This window comes from Camelus ferus, chromosome X (genome assembly GCF_009834535.1).
Source record: "Camelus ferus isolate YT-003-E chromosome X, BCGSAC_Cfer_1.0, whole genome shotgun sequence".
NCBI classification, from domain to species: domain Eukaryota; kingdom Metazoa; phylum Chordata; class Mammalia; order Artiodactyla; family Camelidae; genus Camelus; species Camelus ferus.
The window spans coordinates 40,685,088-40,703,688 of record NC_045732.1 but is presented as its reverse complement, the minus strand read 5'-3'; the positions used below and the strand labels follow the sequence as shown (position 1 = coordinate 40,703,688).

The following is an 18,601-nucleotide window of genomic DNA, read 5'->3' as shown; positions in this document are numbered from 1 at the left end:
CTGGGTGCCAGCTTAAGCCACAGAGTCCATCACCTACCTCAGGTTTCTCCCGGTGTGTGTTTACGGCCTCCACGTTCAGGTAGATGGACTCCACATTGCAGCCTCAAAAAGAACAACTCATCCAGCCACAAGCCACCAAGGTGAGCACACATCTTCCCTGAGGTGTCACTCGGCCCCCCACCCATCACCACCCACACCCCCAGCTCCATGCTGTGTGCAGATTGTGACTCTGCCCTGTAGAGAGGGGAATTTAGGCCAGCTGCATGATGTGTGGGGAAGACAGCAGGCCTGAGAGGCAGGAGTGGGGCATCCACCCAGCTCTGCCCCTGTTAGTCTCAGAGTTCTCTGAGCCTCCGTTCCTCAGTTGTCAGTGGGAAAGAGAGATGAGAAGAGATGGTCTCTGCCCACCCCCAGCTCTTGTCTATGAGACAGAAACCTAATCTATGTAGCAACCATGGAGCTTTGTGGATCCTCAGAGCTGTGTTAGGTGCTGAAGTGGTGGAAGAGTCCTGGGGCCACTGCCTCGGGGTGGTCAGTCCCAGGTAAAGTTTATTTAGACAACTATGTGGTTTATGGCAACACCAGAGGTATGGAAGGTCACAAAGGAGTTCTGGGGACACTGAGGAAAGAGGAGGGTGGTATCCTTGGGGTCTGGAGCTGGCAGAGGAGGCTCAATGCCTGCAGAAGCCCCCTTGCCTCCATCCCTGTGGATTGCACCCTAATCCAGACTTCAGTACACTGCCTGCCCTGTTCACACCCCAGAAGAGATTTGAGTCTGTCTCTTCCTTGCTCATGAACATTCCACAGCTAATTAATGCCCCCAGGAGAGACCAGCCCAGGCTGGTCTTTAAATCCTTTGTTCAATCTGGCCCCAACATACATTTATTCCTTGGGTCCTCTTTGGGACCCTCTCCTCTCCAGCTTTATGCTATAAGCTTGGTGCTCTGGTAGAGACAGAGAAAGCTGGGGCCAGTCCTCAGATTTAGAGGCCTCAGTCCTTTCCCATTTTCACCTTGCTACCACCAGTCCCGCCTCTGCCAAGACATCCAACTACCCACACAGGGAACCTCCCTCAGGACTCTGCTGTGCAAATAGTAGGCACTGGAGGCATGATCATGGCATCTATGTGAGTTCCCCAGATGAAGCTGGGGGCACTCACCATAAGCCACAGGTGTCAGTTTGAGCACTGTGTGCAGCGGGCACTTGAGATATGGCAGCTCATCTGGAAAGGAGGAGAAACTGACCCTCAGACACAGGGTGCTGGGGACGCGCCACCTCCCCAGGCTTCCAGGCTTCAGCACTGTTCCCTGCTCCCCTCTTCCCTGTGGTTGTCCTCTTCTTGCCTGGACCCTGCTCCCCCTTACTCTGCAGGGGGCAGTGCTGAGAGCATGGTCTCAGGGAGGAAGAGAGCAGATGGGAAGCCTGGGGGAAAGGAAGGAAGGGGGGCTTGGGGAAAGTGGACAGACTGTGGGTCCCCCAGAAGCAGAGCCTGGTCACCTCAGAGGTGGCCTACCCCCTCCTCCCTCACAGGGCAAACAGGAGACCAAGACAGGCCTCCCTCCTGCCCCCAGCCCCAGGCCTCCGACAGGCTTCCCCCTGCAAAGGCTCTCAACCTGTCTCAGCAAATGCTTTCTGAGGCCCTACTGTGCACCAGAGCCTTGGCTGAGAGGTGCGTGTACCTGGGTGGCTCCCATAGCTTCTTCCTCATCCCAGGCCTGTGCCCTCTGACTCCTCACACACTTGTTGATAGAGAAGTGTTCACCAAATCACTTGCATCCAGTCATTGACTATTAGGCACAAAGTTATCCTGAATATTGACATGCAATTACTAGCGTGGCCTTGATTTCATTTACCAGACAGCCCCGATAGGAGAGGTGATCAGGCCCATTCCATGGATGAGGACACTGAGGCTCTGAGAGGGAACACACTTGCCCTACGTCCCACTGCCAGCAGGTGGCAAAGCTGGGACTCAAACCCAGAAGGCCTTGAGGCCTAATGTGTGCTGTGCCCCCTGTAGTGTGCGGCCACTGCCTTTGAGGGGCTCACCGTGCTATGGGGGCGACACCTCCACTGCACCACTCTGCAGGCACCCACCCTCCCACCCACCCAGGAAACCCATACAGCTCCCCAGCCTCTTCATTGGGCCAGAACCCCACCCCTTGTGGCTTCCCTGCCCCTGAGGTTTACCCTAGACTTTGAAGGCCTGCCACTGCCTACTCAGCCTTCTGATACATCTGGTTTGGCAATCTCCTGGGCATCTATCCTGCTTCTTCTCCTTGCCTTTGTCTTAATCATCTCCAGGCCCTGGGTCCAGTGCTTTTGGTGCACTATCTCATTCCATCCTCATGGATACTCTGTAGGGGTTAACGATCCTCACTGTACATGTGACGAAACAGATTCTAAGAAGGGAAGTGATTTGCCTTAGGTTGCTGACCCAACTCAGTCACTACCTGAACAAGTGACCTTGGCTCTGCCTTTCTCTCTGTGGCCCTCAGAGTTCCCATCTCTCACAGCACAGGATTGGATCCAGCTCTGAGATTCTGGGTCTGAGTTCTTAGTCACATCATCAATATGGGACTCAATTTCCTCACCTGAGTAATAAAGGTGAGAGCATGTGCCCAGCCCTGCCTGATCCATCCCCCAGGACAGCTGTGAGAACCTGGCTTGGCCTGTGTATGAAAGCAAGTAGTAACTGGGTAAAGCACTGTGCAAATGGGAGGTGCATGTGTTCCCCATGCACCCCACATATGTCTGAGGTGGGGGGGGGCCCTTGAATCCACCTAAGATTGGTGCCTTTCCCTGTCCTTTTGAGCCCCATGACCTTGGGCAAGTCACTTCACCTCTTAGAGTTTACATTTCCTCTTCAGCACAGTTGGGGTTACAGGGCCCACCTCACAGTCTCAAAGACAGCACTGAGCAGTAGAGATGTGGATGGTATTAGAAATCTAGCAGCACAAGGACCCCACCCCAACCGTTGTCACCTTATTACATTGAATACTGAGGACCAGGCAGAGGAAATGACTTGTCCAATGTCAAGTTCTCAAGTTCCCTGGGTTCCAGTTCTACATGACTCCATATTACAAGTGCCCTTTGTTTGAAAGCATCATAGAAAAGATCCAAGTCTGCAGGACGTTGTATGCTTCAAATATGACTTTGCATTGTTCTCACACTCCCTCACTCCAGTATCCTGGAGATGCCAACACTTAAGCATCCATGTCACAAATGGACTCTCATGCCTGAAGGTGACACAGTAGTCCCTGGCCAGGCCAGCTGCCCTAGTCTGCAATTCAGCATTTGTAGTCAGTGTGTAGATACTCTGTAAATTACAATGTCTAGGTATTTTTTAAACAAATTATCATTTAAAAAAAATAAATGAAAGCATAGCTATCTTGGAGAAACCTTCCTTTACTCAAAGACAGAAACCTATAATCAAAATCATGAGGCCACAAAAGGTCCCATTACCACCTGATGACAGTATGCTTCAGAGGAATATTGGCTCAGCTTTTTTAGGTTGAGGCAGACTGTTAAGGTTGGCTTTGAAAATGTTAACTCAAATTAATAGTAATATTAATAATAGCAGCTAACATTTATATAGCCCATACTATATGTCATGAAGCTCTTTACATATGTTGATTTATTTAAACTTCATCATTTTTCTCCCCATTTTACAGATGAGGAAACTGAGGACAGAGAGGTTAAAGTAGTTTGCCTATGCTACTATTTGACAGAGCAAGAACTTGAACTCATGCACCCTTGTTTTTGATACTGTGCTCTTAACTATTAAGATATAAACAATAGTTGCTTGTGTCAGGGTCTCAAATCACATGCAGCTCCCATACTAGGAACAGAGAGGACAGTGGTACCTGAGCTCTTGTCCAGGAAGTAGGCCAGAAGGCATCGCATGACAGCCTGGTGGCAGATCACCAGTACGTTTTCCTGTCGTTCTAGCTCCATTATAACTGGCTCCAGACGCTGGACCAAATCCTCATAGGACTGAAAAGGAAAGAAATATTTGGGTAAGAAGGGGAGATGGGGCACATTTGCCCAGAGAAGAACTCTAGACTAGGAATCAGGAAAACTTGGTTATGGTGCCAGTTCAATTGTTGATTCAGCAATATGACCTTAGTCAACTCATTTCCTTCTTAAAAATCTTAATTTCTCATCTATTAAATGGGGGAAACCAATATAGTGGAGTAGATAGCAATAGCAATAATAATACTTTCCACTACAGAATCCCTAGAAAAGCTAGATAAAATAAATGTTCACACTGCTGACCTTTTAAGAAAATAAAGGCAATATTATGAATATAGGGTTCCAAAATGAAGAAAAACTTGGGAAAAAAGAGTGATAGGTGGATATAGAAGCTACATCTCCCCTGGAGGCATTTGCCAATCACAGTACCTAAGAGACCTAAGTTTTTAAAACCTTGTAGAAACAGGAGGCAAGGCCTTACATATGCACAAGGTAGGGAGTTGGGGCTGAGACTTTCACATATATCTGAGACCTTCAAAGGACTACATCCTCAGTAAAAGTATAAACTAAAAAGTATATGTATCCATAGGCAAAGGGAAACAATAAGAAAATATATCTGTCTCTGTTTGACTCTTGGTAGAAAAAATTAGGAAAAACCTCTTGTAAGAATGTATAACCACAGGCTTATTCTCAGATGGATTTGTGGTTCAGAATTATACAACCCATGTGTTTTAGAAAATGCCAAGCTGAGAGTTTAATAAAAAGTGATTGCAAGTCATTAGCTCCCATGATTGTCTGGAAGAAGCAAATGGAAATTCTCCTTTGATCCTCTCAAATCAGGCTGCATGAGATTCTCACAGATAAATTTTTGTCAAACTGAAGCTCACATAACATGCAAGGAAAATAAGCTATCCTGAGTGAAAATAGGCATAAACAATAAGGGGATAACCCTAAAAACTTAAGAACTTAAAATAAAGGATCTACAGTTTAAATAAATATGTCTGAGATTTTTAAATAAATAGAAGATTGAATTAAAAATGTAAGGAAGAAATAAGATGCTACTAAATATATGATGTAGATTTGAAAAAGAATTAAATAGAATTTCTAGAAGTAGAAGATACATTCATTAAAATGGAAAACTCGATGGAGTAAATAGCAGATTAGATACAATTTAAGAAACACTGATTTGGAAGATAGAGCTTAAGAAATTACTCAGAATTCAGATATTAAAAAGAGATAAAAAATAAGAAGTTGGGAGACAAAAAGGATAGAGACAGGACTAACATACATATAATCGTATTTCTAGAGGGAGATAATGGAATATAAGAGAGAGATAGCTGAAGATATAATGTCTTGGAGTTTTCTAAGATTGATGAAGAGTCCCAATCCTCAGATTCAGGAAGTCCAATTAATCCCAAGCAAGATAAAAGAAAAGAAATTAATATATAGACATATAAGAGTGGAACTTAAAATCAAAAGAGATACAAAGACCCTAAACTCAGCCAGAGAGAAAAAAAATAGCAATTGACTTACAGGAGAATTATTAGCCACATTAGAAGCTAGAAGAAAGTGGGAATAATATCTTCAAAGTGCTGCGAGAAAGTTGTCATCCCAGAGTTTTATACCTAGCCAAAGTATCATCTAGAATTGAGGACTATTCCTCCCCAAGACATTTTTAGATTAAAAAAAGTGAGTCTACTACCAACAGATCCTCCCAAAGAAATTCATAAAGGAAGATAGACATTGAACCCAGGAGGAAAACTTGAGATACAAAGAGAAAGAATAATCAAATGAATTGGCAACTATGTAGTTAAATCTAAATAAACACTGACTGTATATAATAATATGTTTGCTAATAGCAATAATAATTCATTTGGGGATTAAGACACAAGGTAGAAGTAAAATACAAAACAACAATTAACATGTAAGTTAGGAGAGGGAATGACCAGAGTTATAAATTTTTACATTGTTTTAGGGGGAGGGGAGATACTGATTTTTAGATTTTGTTAATCATGCATATTAGAATGTGAAGAGTAACCCTAAAAGAATGGAAAGAGATTGTATAATTCAAACACAGATGTCAAAACTCTATCAATTCTAAGGAAGGGAGGAAAAGAGAAAAAATAAACTCAATTAGAAAGCTCAAAATAAGAGAACAGAAATAAGTTCAAATAAATAGGTAACTACAAAAAAAGTAAGTGTACCAAACTTACCATTGGAAAGACATATATTTTCAGTTTGTATTAAAACCAACAAAAGCCAACTATACACTGTTTACAAGAGACAAAACAAAAATACACAGAGAAGTTGAAAGTAGATGAGCAATGATAAACTAGGCAAATACTGACCAGAAGGTATCTTATATAGCTATCTTAATATCATATAAAATACACTTCTAGGCAAAAAGCATTACTAGGGGAAAAGAAGTTTGCTCACTATGTAATAACAAAATATACAATTCACTAAGGAGAAATAATAGCTTTAAATTTGTATGCCTTTAATAACATGACCTCAAAATATATAAAGGAAAATGAGGGCAAACTCAGACTGACTTTATAACATCAATTCTGAGGATGAAAATACAAATGTGAAAGTGCTTTGTAACACAGGATATCTATGGTTTTCTCTTCTCTTATATCCTGCTTTTCTGATAATTGTTCCCAGGAATTTGTATCAGAAATGGAGTACTTTAAAAAATAATCTAATATGTGGAACTGGCTAAATGGAGGCTGGGATGAAAGCAATGAGGATTCACTTCATATGGGAATAGGAACTGATGGTTTGGTTCATGTGGTGGCAAAGAAGTTGGTTAAACCATTAGCCATTGTCCATTGGGACTCCAACCTACTGTCCAGAGATGCTGGAGCTTTAGGCAACTTGGCAATAAAAGATAAGGAAATTAGAGTATGTTGAACTAATTCAAGTGCCTTTAGTGCAAAGATACCAAAGACAAAGTCTAGGATAAAGTGAAATCCCCTGAAAGAAGAGAGTAAATAAGCAGGCAAATATGTATCTTTTAAAAAAGATAAATCTGTTGCCTATAGCCAAGAATCTTAGATAGCCAAGGGCCAGATAATTATGTGCCTTGTGGGATAGAAGCTGCTAGAAAATATGCTTTACCCTGTTTCTAAGGCTGTCTAGGAAACTATGGAATCCTGGCAGTTGGAATGGAGATACTGGGGAGGAGTCCCAGGAGTAAGGCCACCCCTCCAAACCTTACCTCACCCTTGGGATAGCGGTAGCGATATTTATCTTGGTCTCGTAGTGCAAATTCTTCAGGATAGTGTTCTTGGATTTCTTCATAGGTCATCTCCTCACAGACGCCCTGAAAAAAATTATTTAGGAACAAAACTATTCATAAGTTGAAATCTCCACAGCCTTCACCATAGTTCTGAGGCAATGATTGCAGAACATTAGCACACAAACACCTGGGTTTCTGTGAACACAGCCCTAGGTTTGTGCTTGTTGTCTGAGTGTACGTATGTGTGTGTGCACAAGGTATATAGCTGTGTAGATGTAAGACTAAGTGCATGCATACAGTTGTGTTCAGGCTGAGTGTATGGTGGATATCTATGGTGTTTCTTTATGATTGTCCCAATAGGTTTATAGGTGTACACTGTACATATAAGTATGTATTTTCATCAATCTGTGAGCTTAAGATTTGTGACTGTGTTTACCTGTGTGTGTGCAACATAGTTATGATGTATACTTGTGGTATGTTTAAGGTCCTGTTCTCTGTGCATATTTGTCGCAGCATATGTAATATGTTTGTGCATGAATGTGTCTCTCTGTGTGTATACAGGGTGTTTGATAACTGAGAATGTGCCTGTGTGGGAGTCTCTGTGGTCTGTCTCTCCATGTGGGTTTCAGTGTGTCTGTGCCATGTGGATCTGTGAGTGTGTATGTCCCTGATTACGTCTCTGATGTATATGTGTACCTGTGTACCTATCTAAGGTCTGTGTGAATTTGTGGTATTGTGACTGTATTGTTTACACGCCCATGGTATTCCTCTCTCTGCCTATATGATGTATATGCAAAAACTGCATGTGTGTCTATGGTGAGTGTGTCCATATGTATCTCTAGGTGTGTCTGCTTGTAAGTGTGTATGTGTGGGCATGATTGGTAGATGTGTCTGAGAGGGAATCCGTGCTTGACTAGTGGGTCTGTGTGTCTGTGAAGTGTATATCTGTGAGTGTAAACATACTTGTGGTCAGTGTCTGTGATTGTGAATGCAAGTGCAAGTGTGTATGCGCATCCACAGCAGTGCTTTCCTGTGTTACAACATTTCCCATCCCTCCTGCTCACACCTCTGCTCTAGGACCTCTGGTAAATAAAGAAACAGATATCCACAGACCTCTCAGAAGGCAAGAAATTCCTAACGGTCTCAGAGTGGGCCTTGGAGAGATACACTCTCCTCACCCAAAAAAGGAATCACAGGCTCAGAGAATGAGTTCCCACTGAGAAATCCCTGGAAGTGAAGTGGCTGCTGGTGGAGGTGTGAAGTGATGTTAGATTTATAGTTTCCTTCTGGTTGTGTGGATTCCAATTAGACCTTCCTGCAGCAGGGCAATAGGTGCTGGTTGTTGTCTTTTGATCCATCTACTGGGCTTCTGTTAGGGTTTAGGTTCACCCTTGACCGAACCTACAAGCAGATAGGCAGTTTCAAACTTCAAATGACATTGCCCGTGGGAGAAAGTGCACCCTGTAGATACACAAGATCTTTGCAGATTGGCTTCAACTTTCTGAGGCATGCCAGGAACTTCTTGCCTGTGGACGTGGTCACTGATTCATTATTGACTTAAGGCAAATTGCCTAACCTCACTGAATTTTATTTTCCTCATCTACAAAATGAGGATAATTATAACTACCACACAAAAGTGCTTTGAATATTAGATATAACATATGTAAAAGAGACTAGTACAGAATGCACAAGGTACCTTTTAAAGACTCATTCAATGGAATATATTATTCTATTGATTAATATTATTTAGATTATATTCTATGTAAATATATAATCTATTTAGATTAATATATAATTATTAATATATTATTGATCATAAAAAATAAACCAGAAACTTAAGACATCATTTTAAATTCTCCTTCTCCTTTACCCTCCCTCTCATAGCTAATTCCTAAGATTCTACCTTTTAAGTTTCTCTCAAATTTATTCCTTTTCCTTCCCTCTCCACCTCCACTGCTGCAACATTAGTAGTTCTATGCACTCACACATAATAACTTCTTTGCTTGTGCTGCTTTCTCTGCACAACATATAATTCCTGATCTCTACCTGGCTCACTGTTACTCAACCCTCAGGCTTCAGCTAGACATCACATCCTCCAGGCAGATTCTGACTGAGTCAGATGCCTTGCCCCAATATCTGTGCTCCCACAGTCTAGCCTATCAGAGTTTATATCACACCTGCTGTTTTGTATTCCTCTGTTTATTCCTCTATCTACCCTGTTTAGCCTGAAAACTCAGTGAAGACAAGAGCTAATCTGTCTGCAGCAACACTCCAGAGCCTGAAATTGAGTAGGTATCCAAAAAATGTTTACACCACACGTGGGCCAGAAACAAATATTAACTGAATTCTTATTATGAAGAGTTTATGTATTTGTCCACGTGTATTTTATAGCAAATATGTGATATGTACAATGCTGTATATTCCTTTTCTAAATATGTGTATCTCTATACATCTATAGTTAAATACATATGTATTATGTACACACACACATACTTCCCTGTATTTATCTAGAAGGCAAGCAAGCTAGCCTACCTGCATACACGTTATCTACATCCATGGTGAAGCTTTTACCTTAGTCTCTAACAATCATAACCTCTGTGCTGGTACCTGATGTCAGTGTACCTACAGTGCAGGTGAGGCATTGGAGAGGAAACACCTTCTCAAAGAGCTAATGGAAAACCCTGACTGTAAAGAGAGACTGCCATGTCACAAGGGTCAGATAAAATATTCCCCAGTTTTTCTTCTTTATTCCATCTCTGATATCCATTTGGTCCATCCTCCCTACACTAATGAAGCCATCTCCATACTGGTATACATTCTCATTCTGATCTTCTTCCGACATAGTCATCACACATGACAAGAGTGATCTTTTTAAATAAAATGTGAATTATATTCAGGCCACTCCTCCTTGACTTAGACCACGTCAATGGCTTCTCCTTTTTCGTGTAGCATTGAAATCCCTCAACATGGACTATAAAGCTCTATAAGTTGCCCTCTCTTCCAGCCTCATCTCCCTTCTCTCCAGACTTCACAATCATTGTCCTAGACTCTCTGCTAGTCCTTGCTCAGTTCCTTGAACACACCATGTTCTCTTCTTACCTCTGGGCCTTCACATGAGCTGTTCCCTACCCTCAGAACTAAATTGATTCCCTCCCAGCCCATTTTGCCTGCTTCTTGTCTCATCCCTAGCTTCCTCTGGAAAGCTTCTCTTCTGAATATCCCACCACCAAATCTTGTCAGGAGCACCCTCACCTTCTGAGATTCTGTAGTCCCTTATACTTTCCCTGTCACAAACTTTTGTCACATGAGATGCAACGCTTTATCTACTATCTGCCTTCAGGCTCCATGAAAGTAGAGACCTTGTTTGTTCTGGCTTTCACTGGATCCCCAAGACAAAGAAGTGTCTAGCACAAGAAATGTTTGTCAAATTAATTAGGTTCCCCATATGAGCCAGAGAAGAGTCAAATCCAGGAGATAATCCCAGAGTCAAGGCTCACCACCCACCAGGAAATCCAACTCCATCTCACCGCATCAATCTCATTCAGGGCCTTCCACTGCTCATAGGGGACGCCCAGGGCTTCTGCTGTCTGGATAGTCCTCTTCATGTGGCTTGTCCACACCTTCAGGGAACTGATGCCCTGGGACTGAATAAAGTTGGCCAGGGCATAGGCATACTGAAGAGTGAGGGTGCAGAGGAGATGAGGAGAGGAGAAAGAGAGAGATGAAGGAAGACAGGGTGGCCATGAGATGATGCTCAGATCTGCCACAAATGGTGGAATGATGATGAACAAGCAAGAGCAGAATTTAAATGTTTCCATTTTATAAAAAGTAATGCTCTTGCCCACGTGACTAAGGATCAAGGGAATAGAAAAGAATATGTGTATTTATGTGTGTATGTGTGCATATGTGTGTATGCTCATTGATGCTTGCTCACTGAATCTCTACTCAATTATTCATTCATTGAAATAGTCCACCTCTAACATTTGTGGAGCCTGGGACAAGAGTACAAATAGAGGTACTCCACTCATATTCCACCTCCCTTCTTTTCTCATTTCTGTTCTATCCTGCATTCCTAGGTGCCTTGAGTACATGTTCATGGATAATTCAGTCATAGGATCAAGTTCTATCCACACTACATCTCCACCATACCTATGATCCACAAACAGTGACCCCTTTGGCCACTCTCTTTGCCTAGGGGTAAACACATCTGTAACATGGCCTGCTCTCAGGTGAACAGACTGTGGGACAGACTCACGTAGGCACTGGAAGCAGACTCTGGGCCACAAAGGCAGGAAATCCTAGGGTTCTGGGTACTCTGAGTGTGGTCCAGAAGTGTAATGGGTGGGATTTGGGGGGTATTTTTTTGACCATGTGAATTCTCATTGCTTAAGCAGGGGTCCTGGGACTCAGGTTCTAAGGCAATTCAAACATTTACTGAGTGTGTGTGGCCATGTGCTGAGTACCAGGGTGTCCTGTTCTCAAGACACGGTCAGTCCAGTGAGGAACACAGTGACAGCACCAAAAGGCACCACTAAGGGCTGTGGGAGCCCAGATGAGCAAGTGATTCCCTCTTCTGTGTATAGACATTAATCATAGATGGTGTGTGAGGAACATCTGCACAAATGCACAGATACAGACACATATCTTTATGTACAAATATAGGCATTGTGTCCACACATTCTAATTATGGATTGTGAGTCAGTGTGCTCTGGTGGAAGGAACCCTTGACTGGGAGACAGGCGATGGGTGTTAGACGGCCCTAGATCCCTTACAGGGTCCCTGTGTGTCCCAGGACATGTCCCTGGCCCTCTCTGGCCTCATATCTCCTGCCTGTAAGAGGCGAGCAGCGTTAACTCGCCCAGCCTGGTCCCTGTGAGTGTCACATTAGAACATGGACGAGGAGAACTCCCTGGCATACAGTAGGTGAGAGCTACTGTGCTTGACTGGGTGACAGCTGGAGGGAAAGTGCTTTGTAAACCACGCGTGGTGCACAGTGCCCATGAGCATGAAGGTTGGAGCCAGGCGTGTGCAGGTACATGAACCAGCCCCGACCAAGAGACTGCAGGTGTTGCCACGGGCTAGGGTGGCTCCTCCAGTGGCCTCTGACTCTGCTCTGAGGAGTGAGAGAAGCAAGAATCAGAGGTCAGGGTCCACCTTGAGGACCCCACCTGTCAGTCCGAGCGTCACAGAAAGGGAGCCAGGAGGACCGGGCCTTCTGGTGCGATGCCCGGGACGCTGCCACCTCTGCAGTGGGGGAGGCTGAGAGGCAAGCAGGAAGGTCTGGTTTTCAGTCCTGGCTCTGTTTACTAAACATGTGACCTGGGGCCCCTCTGTTCCTGTCTGGGCCTCAGCTTCCTCTTCCATAAATCGGTGATGGTAAGGCCCACCCCACAGAGCTGTTGTGAAGATTAAACAAGGTCACAAACATGGAAGCAGGGGCCGTGACTGTGCAGAGGTATCCAATAAAAGAGAGCCCTCCCTCCCCACTGCACCTCATTTCCCACTTGTCCCACCCCAAGCCATCCTCCCAGCAAGACCAATACCTGTGCTAACAGGCCCAGGCACAGGGCCAAACACTGGGGAAAACGTATCTGTTTAGCCAGCACCCATAATGTGCAGGTCACTATTCTCGGCTGGAAAGAAGACACTCACTCTGTGAGGGTCAGACATGGGCCAGAACTGGGAGAGATGGAGCTCAGGGCATGGTGACCTGCCTGGGAGGGCAGCAGGGGCCAGGGGAGGGCTTCCTGGACCAGACCGTGGAGGAGGAGATGGGCCCTGAAAGGGGTGGGGGAGGGAGGGCAGGAAAGAAGTGGTAAGTGATGGGGGACAAGTGCTGACCCTGTGATGACCAGCAGCGGGGGTTTGGGAGTGAAGCATCAGTCCTGAGTAAGGAGGAGAAGATGGATTCAAGCGTGGGGCACTTCAGGGCAGCTGTCTGTGCCAGTGATGGTCACCAGCTGACAGAGGGGACAGAGGGCAGCCTCGGTGGGGGAAACTGTGCAAGTTATGGCACAGAGTTGTGCAAAGATGAGGGGACCAGTCAGGCAGGGGCGAGGGTGCTCATAGCAGTGGGGCTGGAGGGGCAGTCGGATCTGGGAAGGCCTGAGTGTCAGGACCAGGCTCTCAGAGTTGCGGATGCTGTCGGCACATGGGAGCCATTCAAGGATGGGTCAAGACAGAGTCGCTGATGGTGTGAAAGAGCAGGAGTGACCAGAACCTGCTTTTACCCTCTCATTGTGTCTCCCCAACCTTAGGACCCGGACAGTGGCCACCCCACTCACCCACGGCCCACCTGGACCGCTCAGCCAACGCCTGTGGGTGCACAGGGCCCTCCCTACCTGCTTGCCCCGAGCTGAGAGGCCAGAGTCACCTCCGATGCGGCCTTTGAGGTTGAGTTCACTCTCACCATGCCGGCATAGGTAGATGGAGCGGGGTGTGACGTGGATGTTCATGAGATAGTAGACTGTGCGGCTCTGGATGTGGTCCTGCACTCTGTTCACCATGTAGCGTGTGCCGACGTCGAAGATCTTGATGTAGGACAGGTGGCTGGGCCGGCCCAAGCAGGAGCAAGGGCAGCTCAGGGGTTGACAGTGGAGAGACTGATCCCAAGAGAAATCCCCAACCACACACCCTGCCTTCAAGCCTCCTTCACAACCCAGCTCTCACCTACCTTTCCTCTAACAAGATGCCATGCCTTGCCTTGTCCTCAGTAACTGTTCTAGATACTTGGTTCCTGGTCAAACTCAGGAACTCACTGCCTGCTACCATCTCCATTTGTGTCCTTTCCTCAGGCTTAGTTTGAGTCACTGTCTTTGTACCTTCACTCATCACACTCCAGGTATCTGGGATTTTCTCCTCTTTGGTTCACACTGCTGACATCCTCAGAGAAAAGCAGTAATTCTCTGTGTCTTTGACTGCATCCAATATCTCACTGGCAGCTCCTGATTTATCCAGTCCCTTACTATTTCAAATCTTAAGCTGGGCTCTGTCCCTCTATTCTTTGAACCTCTGCTATGATATATTGTACTTGACATTTTACAGGCAGCTATAAGATTGTGTCTGTGTGTATGTCTCTCTCACTCAGAAAGGAGAATGGGTTGGGTTATTTCCCTATCTGCCATGCAGTCAACAAACACACTCTCCTTTGTTCTAAGCATCATGCTTGGGGTAGTGACTCAGAGTCTTCCCTTTGGGAGCTCTTAGATCTGTTAGGAACATATACTTGGAAACACATGCTCAATGCTCAACACTCATTCCACAAATAGTCACTTACTCTAAGATTTGGCAAGTACTAGGACATAGGGATACAGAAGTGGTCCATATCAGTGGGGAATTTGTGGCCCTTGTTTTAAGGCCTTTTTTTATTCCCTCAATTCTGTGCTCTTTCAACAACTAATAAGTATACATTGAGTGATAAACTATTCAACAACTGACTGCAGAGGAGTTGAGTATGGGGGACATTGACTAATCAGAGAAGACTAGAACCATGGAGCAAGACTCCTGAGGCCCCTTCTGTGCCATGCATTAATCCTTTAGCTGTTGGATTATAGGGAGTTCAGAGTGATCTCTGGGAAGAGGTGGGAGAGGCTGGGGCAATAGAATGACACACCAACAACTCTAGGTACATAGTAACAAAACCAAGTGAATGGAAATAGATGCACTAACCCAAAGCAGATAAGGCAGTGGCTCATGGTTTGGTTTCAGAAAGCCTGTTCCCTGACTTTCCTAGAGAAAGTCTTTCTATTTGCACCATGCTCATCATGCCCAGCCTTGTTATCCATGTCCAATGACTTCCATGGGCCACTTGCATTTGCTGAGCATTTTTTTGTGCATCTGGCAGGGATTGGGGACTTCAAAGTGCATGAATCTTCATAACCATCCTAGGAAGCAAAGATTATTATCTCTTTTTTATAGGTGAGGACACTGAAACACAGAGAGAGGAAGTGATTTGCCTCCAAATATCTCATCTATGTCTCTCAGAGCCTATGCAGAAAATATGTGATGTAGCCTTGTTATTGTCTGTTTCTAGCACTAAGTCCTGAGTGGCTCTAGAACTTCTAAGTTCCTCAGCTTAGTTTGACATTCTAGGTGAATTCGTACATTGGCATCCCACTTGGCCTCACCTGCCTGCCTTATGCCCATGCTCATAACTCCTCTATTTCATTCTAGCATTGATGCTTTTTATGGAATATTCTCTGCACTCCTGTACTTTTATTCATATTTAACTAGGCCATTACAGTGTACTGTTCTCTTTGCCTTATTTCCAAAGTTGAGCTCTTTTGCAACCATCTTTCAAGAGCCAGTACATTCACTTTCTCTAGCAAGTTTTTTTGGGCCCAGGATCATGCTAAGTCATTTAGGGGTGCTTTGCATCAAAAGTATTATAGTAGCTAATACCTACCCCATCACGTGTAATTTAAAATAAAAAAATATAAACTATATTAAAATATGAGGAGTTTCTACTGAGTTCTGGGTTTATTTTTTTTTCCATTTTGACTACCTTGATGCTGTTTTTGAAATACAAAATATTTAAAGCTTTCAAGATTGTTTTCTTCTTATTTTTGGTAGATTCTACCTTGTTGGTGCTCTAAACACATGTCTAGTCTACCTACTGGGTAAACATGCTCTTCTAGACCTGTTCTTCCAAGTTCGGCTGGGTCCCCTCTTCTGCGTTTCTCCACCCCACTTGGTTTACCGTCCCACAATTCTGATCAACTACATACTTATCATCTTCCTCAGTCGAGTGGGTATTCTATCACAGCAGAGACAGCCCTTCCCTCTTTGGGTTCCTAGGGCATAGCTTAGGGATAGGACTGTAAATACCTATTGATGAAAAAAATGATTAAATAAAGCCAGTTTTCAGAATCAGTTGTCTTCAGGCCCAAACTGATTCCTCAGACACTAACTGAGCACCTGCAGGAGTCTAGGCCAAAGGTTAGGGGCTTTCTCAATGCTGTTCTTTCACTTCAGCGCTCCTCCTTCAAACTTCTTTCACTATGTGCTGCTAGTTTATACAATGCCTTTGTGGAAATTTGAAAAAGTTTCTCCCACTCTAGCGCACATGCCTTGGCGAGAAAAGAAAGTGTACACTTGACCTAGTTGTCCTGGCATGGTGAATGATATTCACAATTGTACATAAGATCCTGCCCCTTGCACTGAGTGTGTATGCCTCATGTGATACTTTTTATGATATAGGGATGTAGGAAGAGGACAACCATGCTGGAAGTTTGAAGATAAGAATTTGTGCATATATTATGCTACTGACTCATTGTGTGGCCTCAGGTAAGCCCTAGCCCTGCTCTGGGTCAGTTTCCCCATCTAAGGAGTGAGGCAGTAACAATGCTCACCTTTGAGGACTTCAGTTGGAACAAGCTGGAAAGATGCTCTTTAAACTTCTTAGGGTGGTAATGACAATTTGAAGCCTCCTTACACTTCTTGCTTGGGGCTCACAGGGTCTAAGTGACCAGGATCTCTTCTTACCACAACCCATTTTGAAAGAAAGTAAGGTTCTAGGAACATCCTATGTCTAAAACTCACATCTTCCCTGTACCACTAGCTAATACCTCTCCAATCTTTAGCTGGTATTATGAATGAAAGTTTCATATTTTTCATGTGTCTTCCCATATGTCAAAGCACTATGGAAAATACCTGAGGATATAATATACCTCTCTTTCCCTATTTACACCCCCTTATACTTATTGATTAAAGAGGTACATAGGCAATGAGAAAAGAGGCATGACTAGGAGACAGAATATGTGGTTAGAATCCTAGCTCTACCCCTGACTTGTCGTGGGAGCCTGAGCAAGTAGTTTCAGCTCTCTAAGACTCAATTTCCTCTTCTTGAAAATATATGATCATAAGACCTATTTCAGCCTCCTTAACAGGGGTGCCAAGGGGATTCAATAAAACAAAGAGGGTGAACACGTTTGGAAACTGAAGTACCACCTGTATGTGAAGAATACTTTTCAGAAAATAATAGCAATAACCATAGAAGAGAGGCATTTCTTTTGCTGAGATCAGGGTCCTAATCTGTCCATATTGCTCAGGAAAAAAACACTTCAATCCTCTTGTGAACACCTTATATAACCAGGAATCACCACCTCATGGATAATAAGAGCTGGGAGGATCCTGGAAGACAGATCATCAAGTTCAGCTCCTTGAGGTTAGAAATAAATTTGAGGCTCAGAGAGGGAGAGCCTTTCTCCAGGTCCTACAGGACATCAAAATAAGGATCTAGATCTGCACTTTGGGGTTCTGGGTTCTTACCTGTCAAGTTCATCATCCAAGGGTTGGTAGTTAACCTCATAGCACTCGATTCTCTTTAGAAAGTCTTCTAGAACCTTTTCCCGGTCACAGTCTACGTAATCAGGGCTGCTAAGTTTTACTTGCTAGAAGAAGGACAGAGGAACCATGGGAGACAGAGACTCCAACGGTGCCCTTAGGAAGAGCCCTTAGAGATCACTGAGTACCATATCCCTCATAATAAAGGTGAGGAAATTGAGAGTTGGAGAAACGGTCTTGCAGGTTTACAAAATCAGTCAGTTGAAGGGAATCTGGACTGTGTGATTCCTCATTCCTTATCTCTGTGTGGTCAAACAAGGTCCATTACATTATATTCAGTTCTAGAGCACACAGTGTTTAAGAGAAACATTTATAAGTGGACTGGAAATTGTGGTGTGAGAAATGGTTGAAGAAGAGGGACAAGAGATTTTGGCCAGGGGTCATAATGGCTTATATGTAATGAGTGCTTACTGGGATAACATGGCATGTTGTCTTTAGATTTCTGAAGGGCTGGCATCTCCTAATCCCTTTGTCCCTACCTTTTCCATCCACATTACTCATCTCAGTGAATAGCACTATCATCCCCTCAAGTCACCTGAGCCTAAGATGGTTCTGGGAATCATCCTAGATGTGTCTCTTTCTATCATCTCCCACTTCTTAGCAGGCATCAAATCCTCTCCACTTTATTTTCTAAAATCTCCTCAACTGGCCCCCATTCTCTCTTGCCTGGATGTTCCTTATGGCTTTGTTACTCTAGCTACAGTCTAGCTACTTTTCCATACTAGCTGCCAGAAAGATATTTCTAACATGCACATCTGACCATGGAATTCCCCTGCTTAAAACTCTTCACCATTTCCTCATATCTTTTAGGATGAAGTGTGAAATAAACATCTTAGCTGGTAACTCATGGCTTAACATGATTGGGCGCCAAGTGATTTCTTCATCCTCATCTTCCATTGCTCCTCTATTCCTTCACACACTTGCTTTAGCCAACCTAAGCTTTCTAGTTCTCTGTGGATGCCATACTTAGTATATCCTCATTTCCCATTCTTCACCTGCCGTATTCCTATGCATTCCTCAAGATAGAGGTCAGCTATTACCTGC

At 44.2% G+C, this 18,601-nt stretch overlaps 1 protein-coding gene across 13 annotated transcripts in view; it reads right to left on the bottom strand.

The window, feature by feature from the left end:
- Positions 1–18,601, bottom strand: part of PFKFB1 (6-phosphofructo-2-kinase/fructose-2,6-biphosphatase 1) — a 53,508-nt gene that overhangs the window by 1,213 nt on the left and 33,694 nt on the right. For 5 of the 13 annotated variants that reach the window (XM_032475132.1, XM_032475135.1, XM_032475133.1 and 2 more), the window contains 8 exons: positions 17,483–17,604; positions 13,555–13,762; positions 10,741–10,887; positions 7,193–7,297; positions 3,864–3,993; positions 2,592–2,669; positions 1,160–1,222; positions 38–102 (listed from right to left, as the gene is read on the bottom strand). In XM_032475132.1, coding sequence (XP_032331023.1) covers positions 38–102; positions 1,160–1,222; positions 2,592–2,669; positions 3,864–3,993; positions 7,193–7,297; positions 10,741–10,887; positions 13,555–13,762; positions 17,483–17,604 — 918 coding nt within the window. The remainder of the gene's footprint in view (positions 1–37; positions 103–1,159; positions 1,223–2,591; positions 2,670–3,863; positions 3,994–7,192; positions 7,298–10,740; positions 10,888–13,554; positions 13,763–17,482; positions 17,605–18,601) is intronic. The other 8 variants (XM_032475137.1, XM_032475139.1, XM_032475143.1 and 5 more) reach the window with 6 other exon arrangements.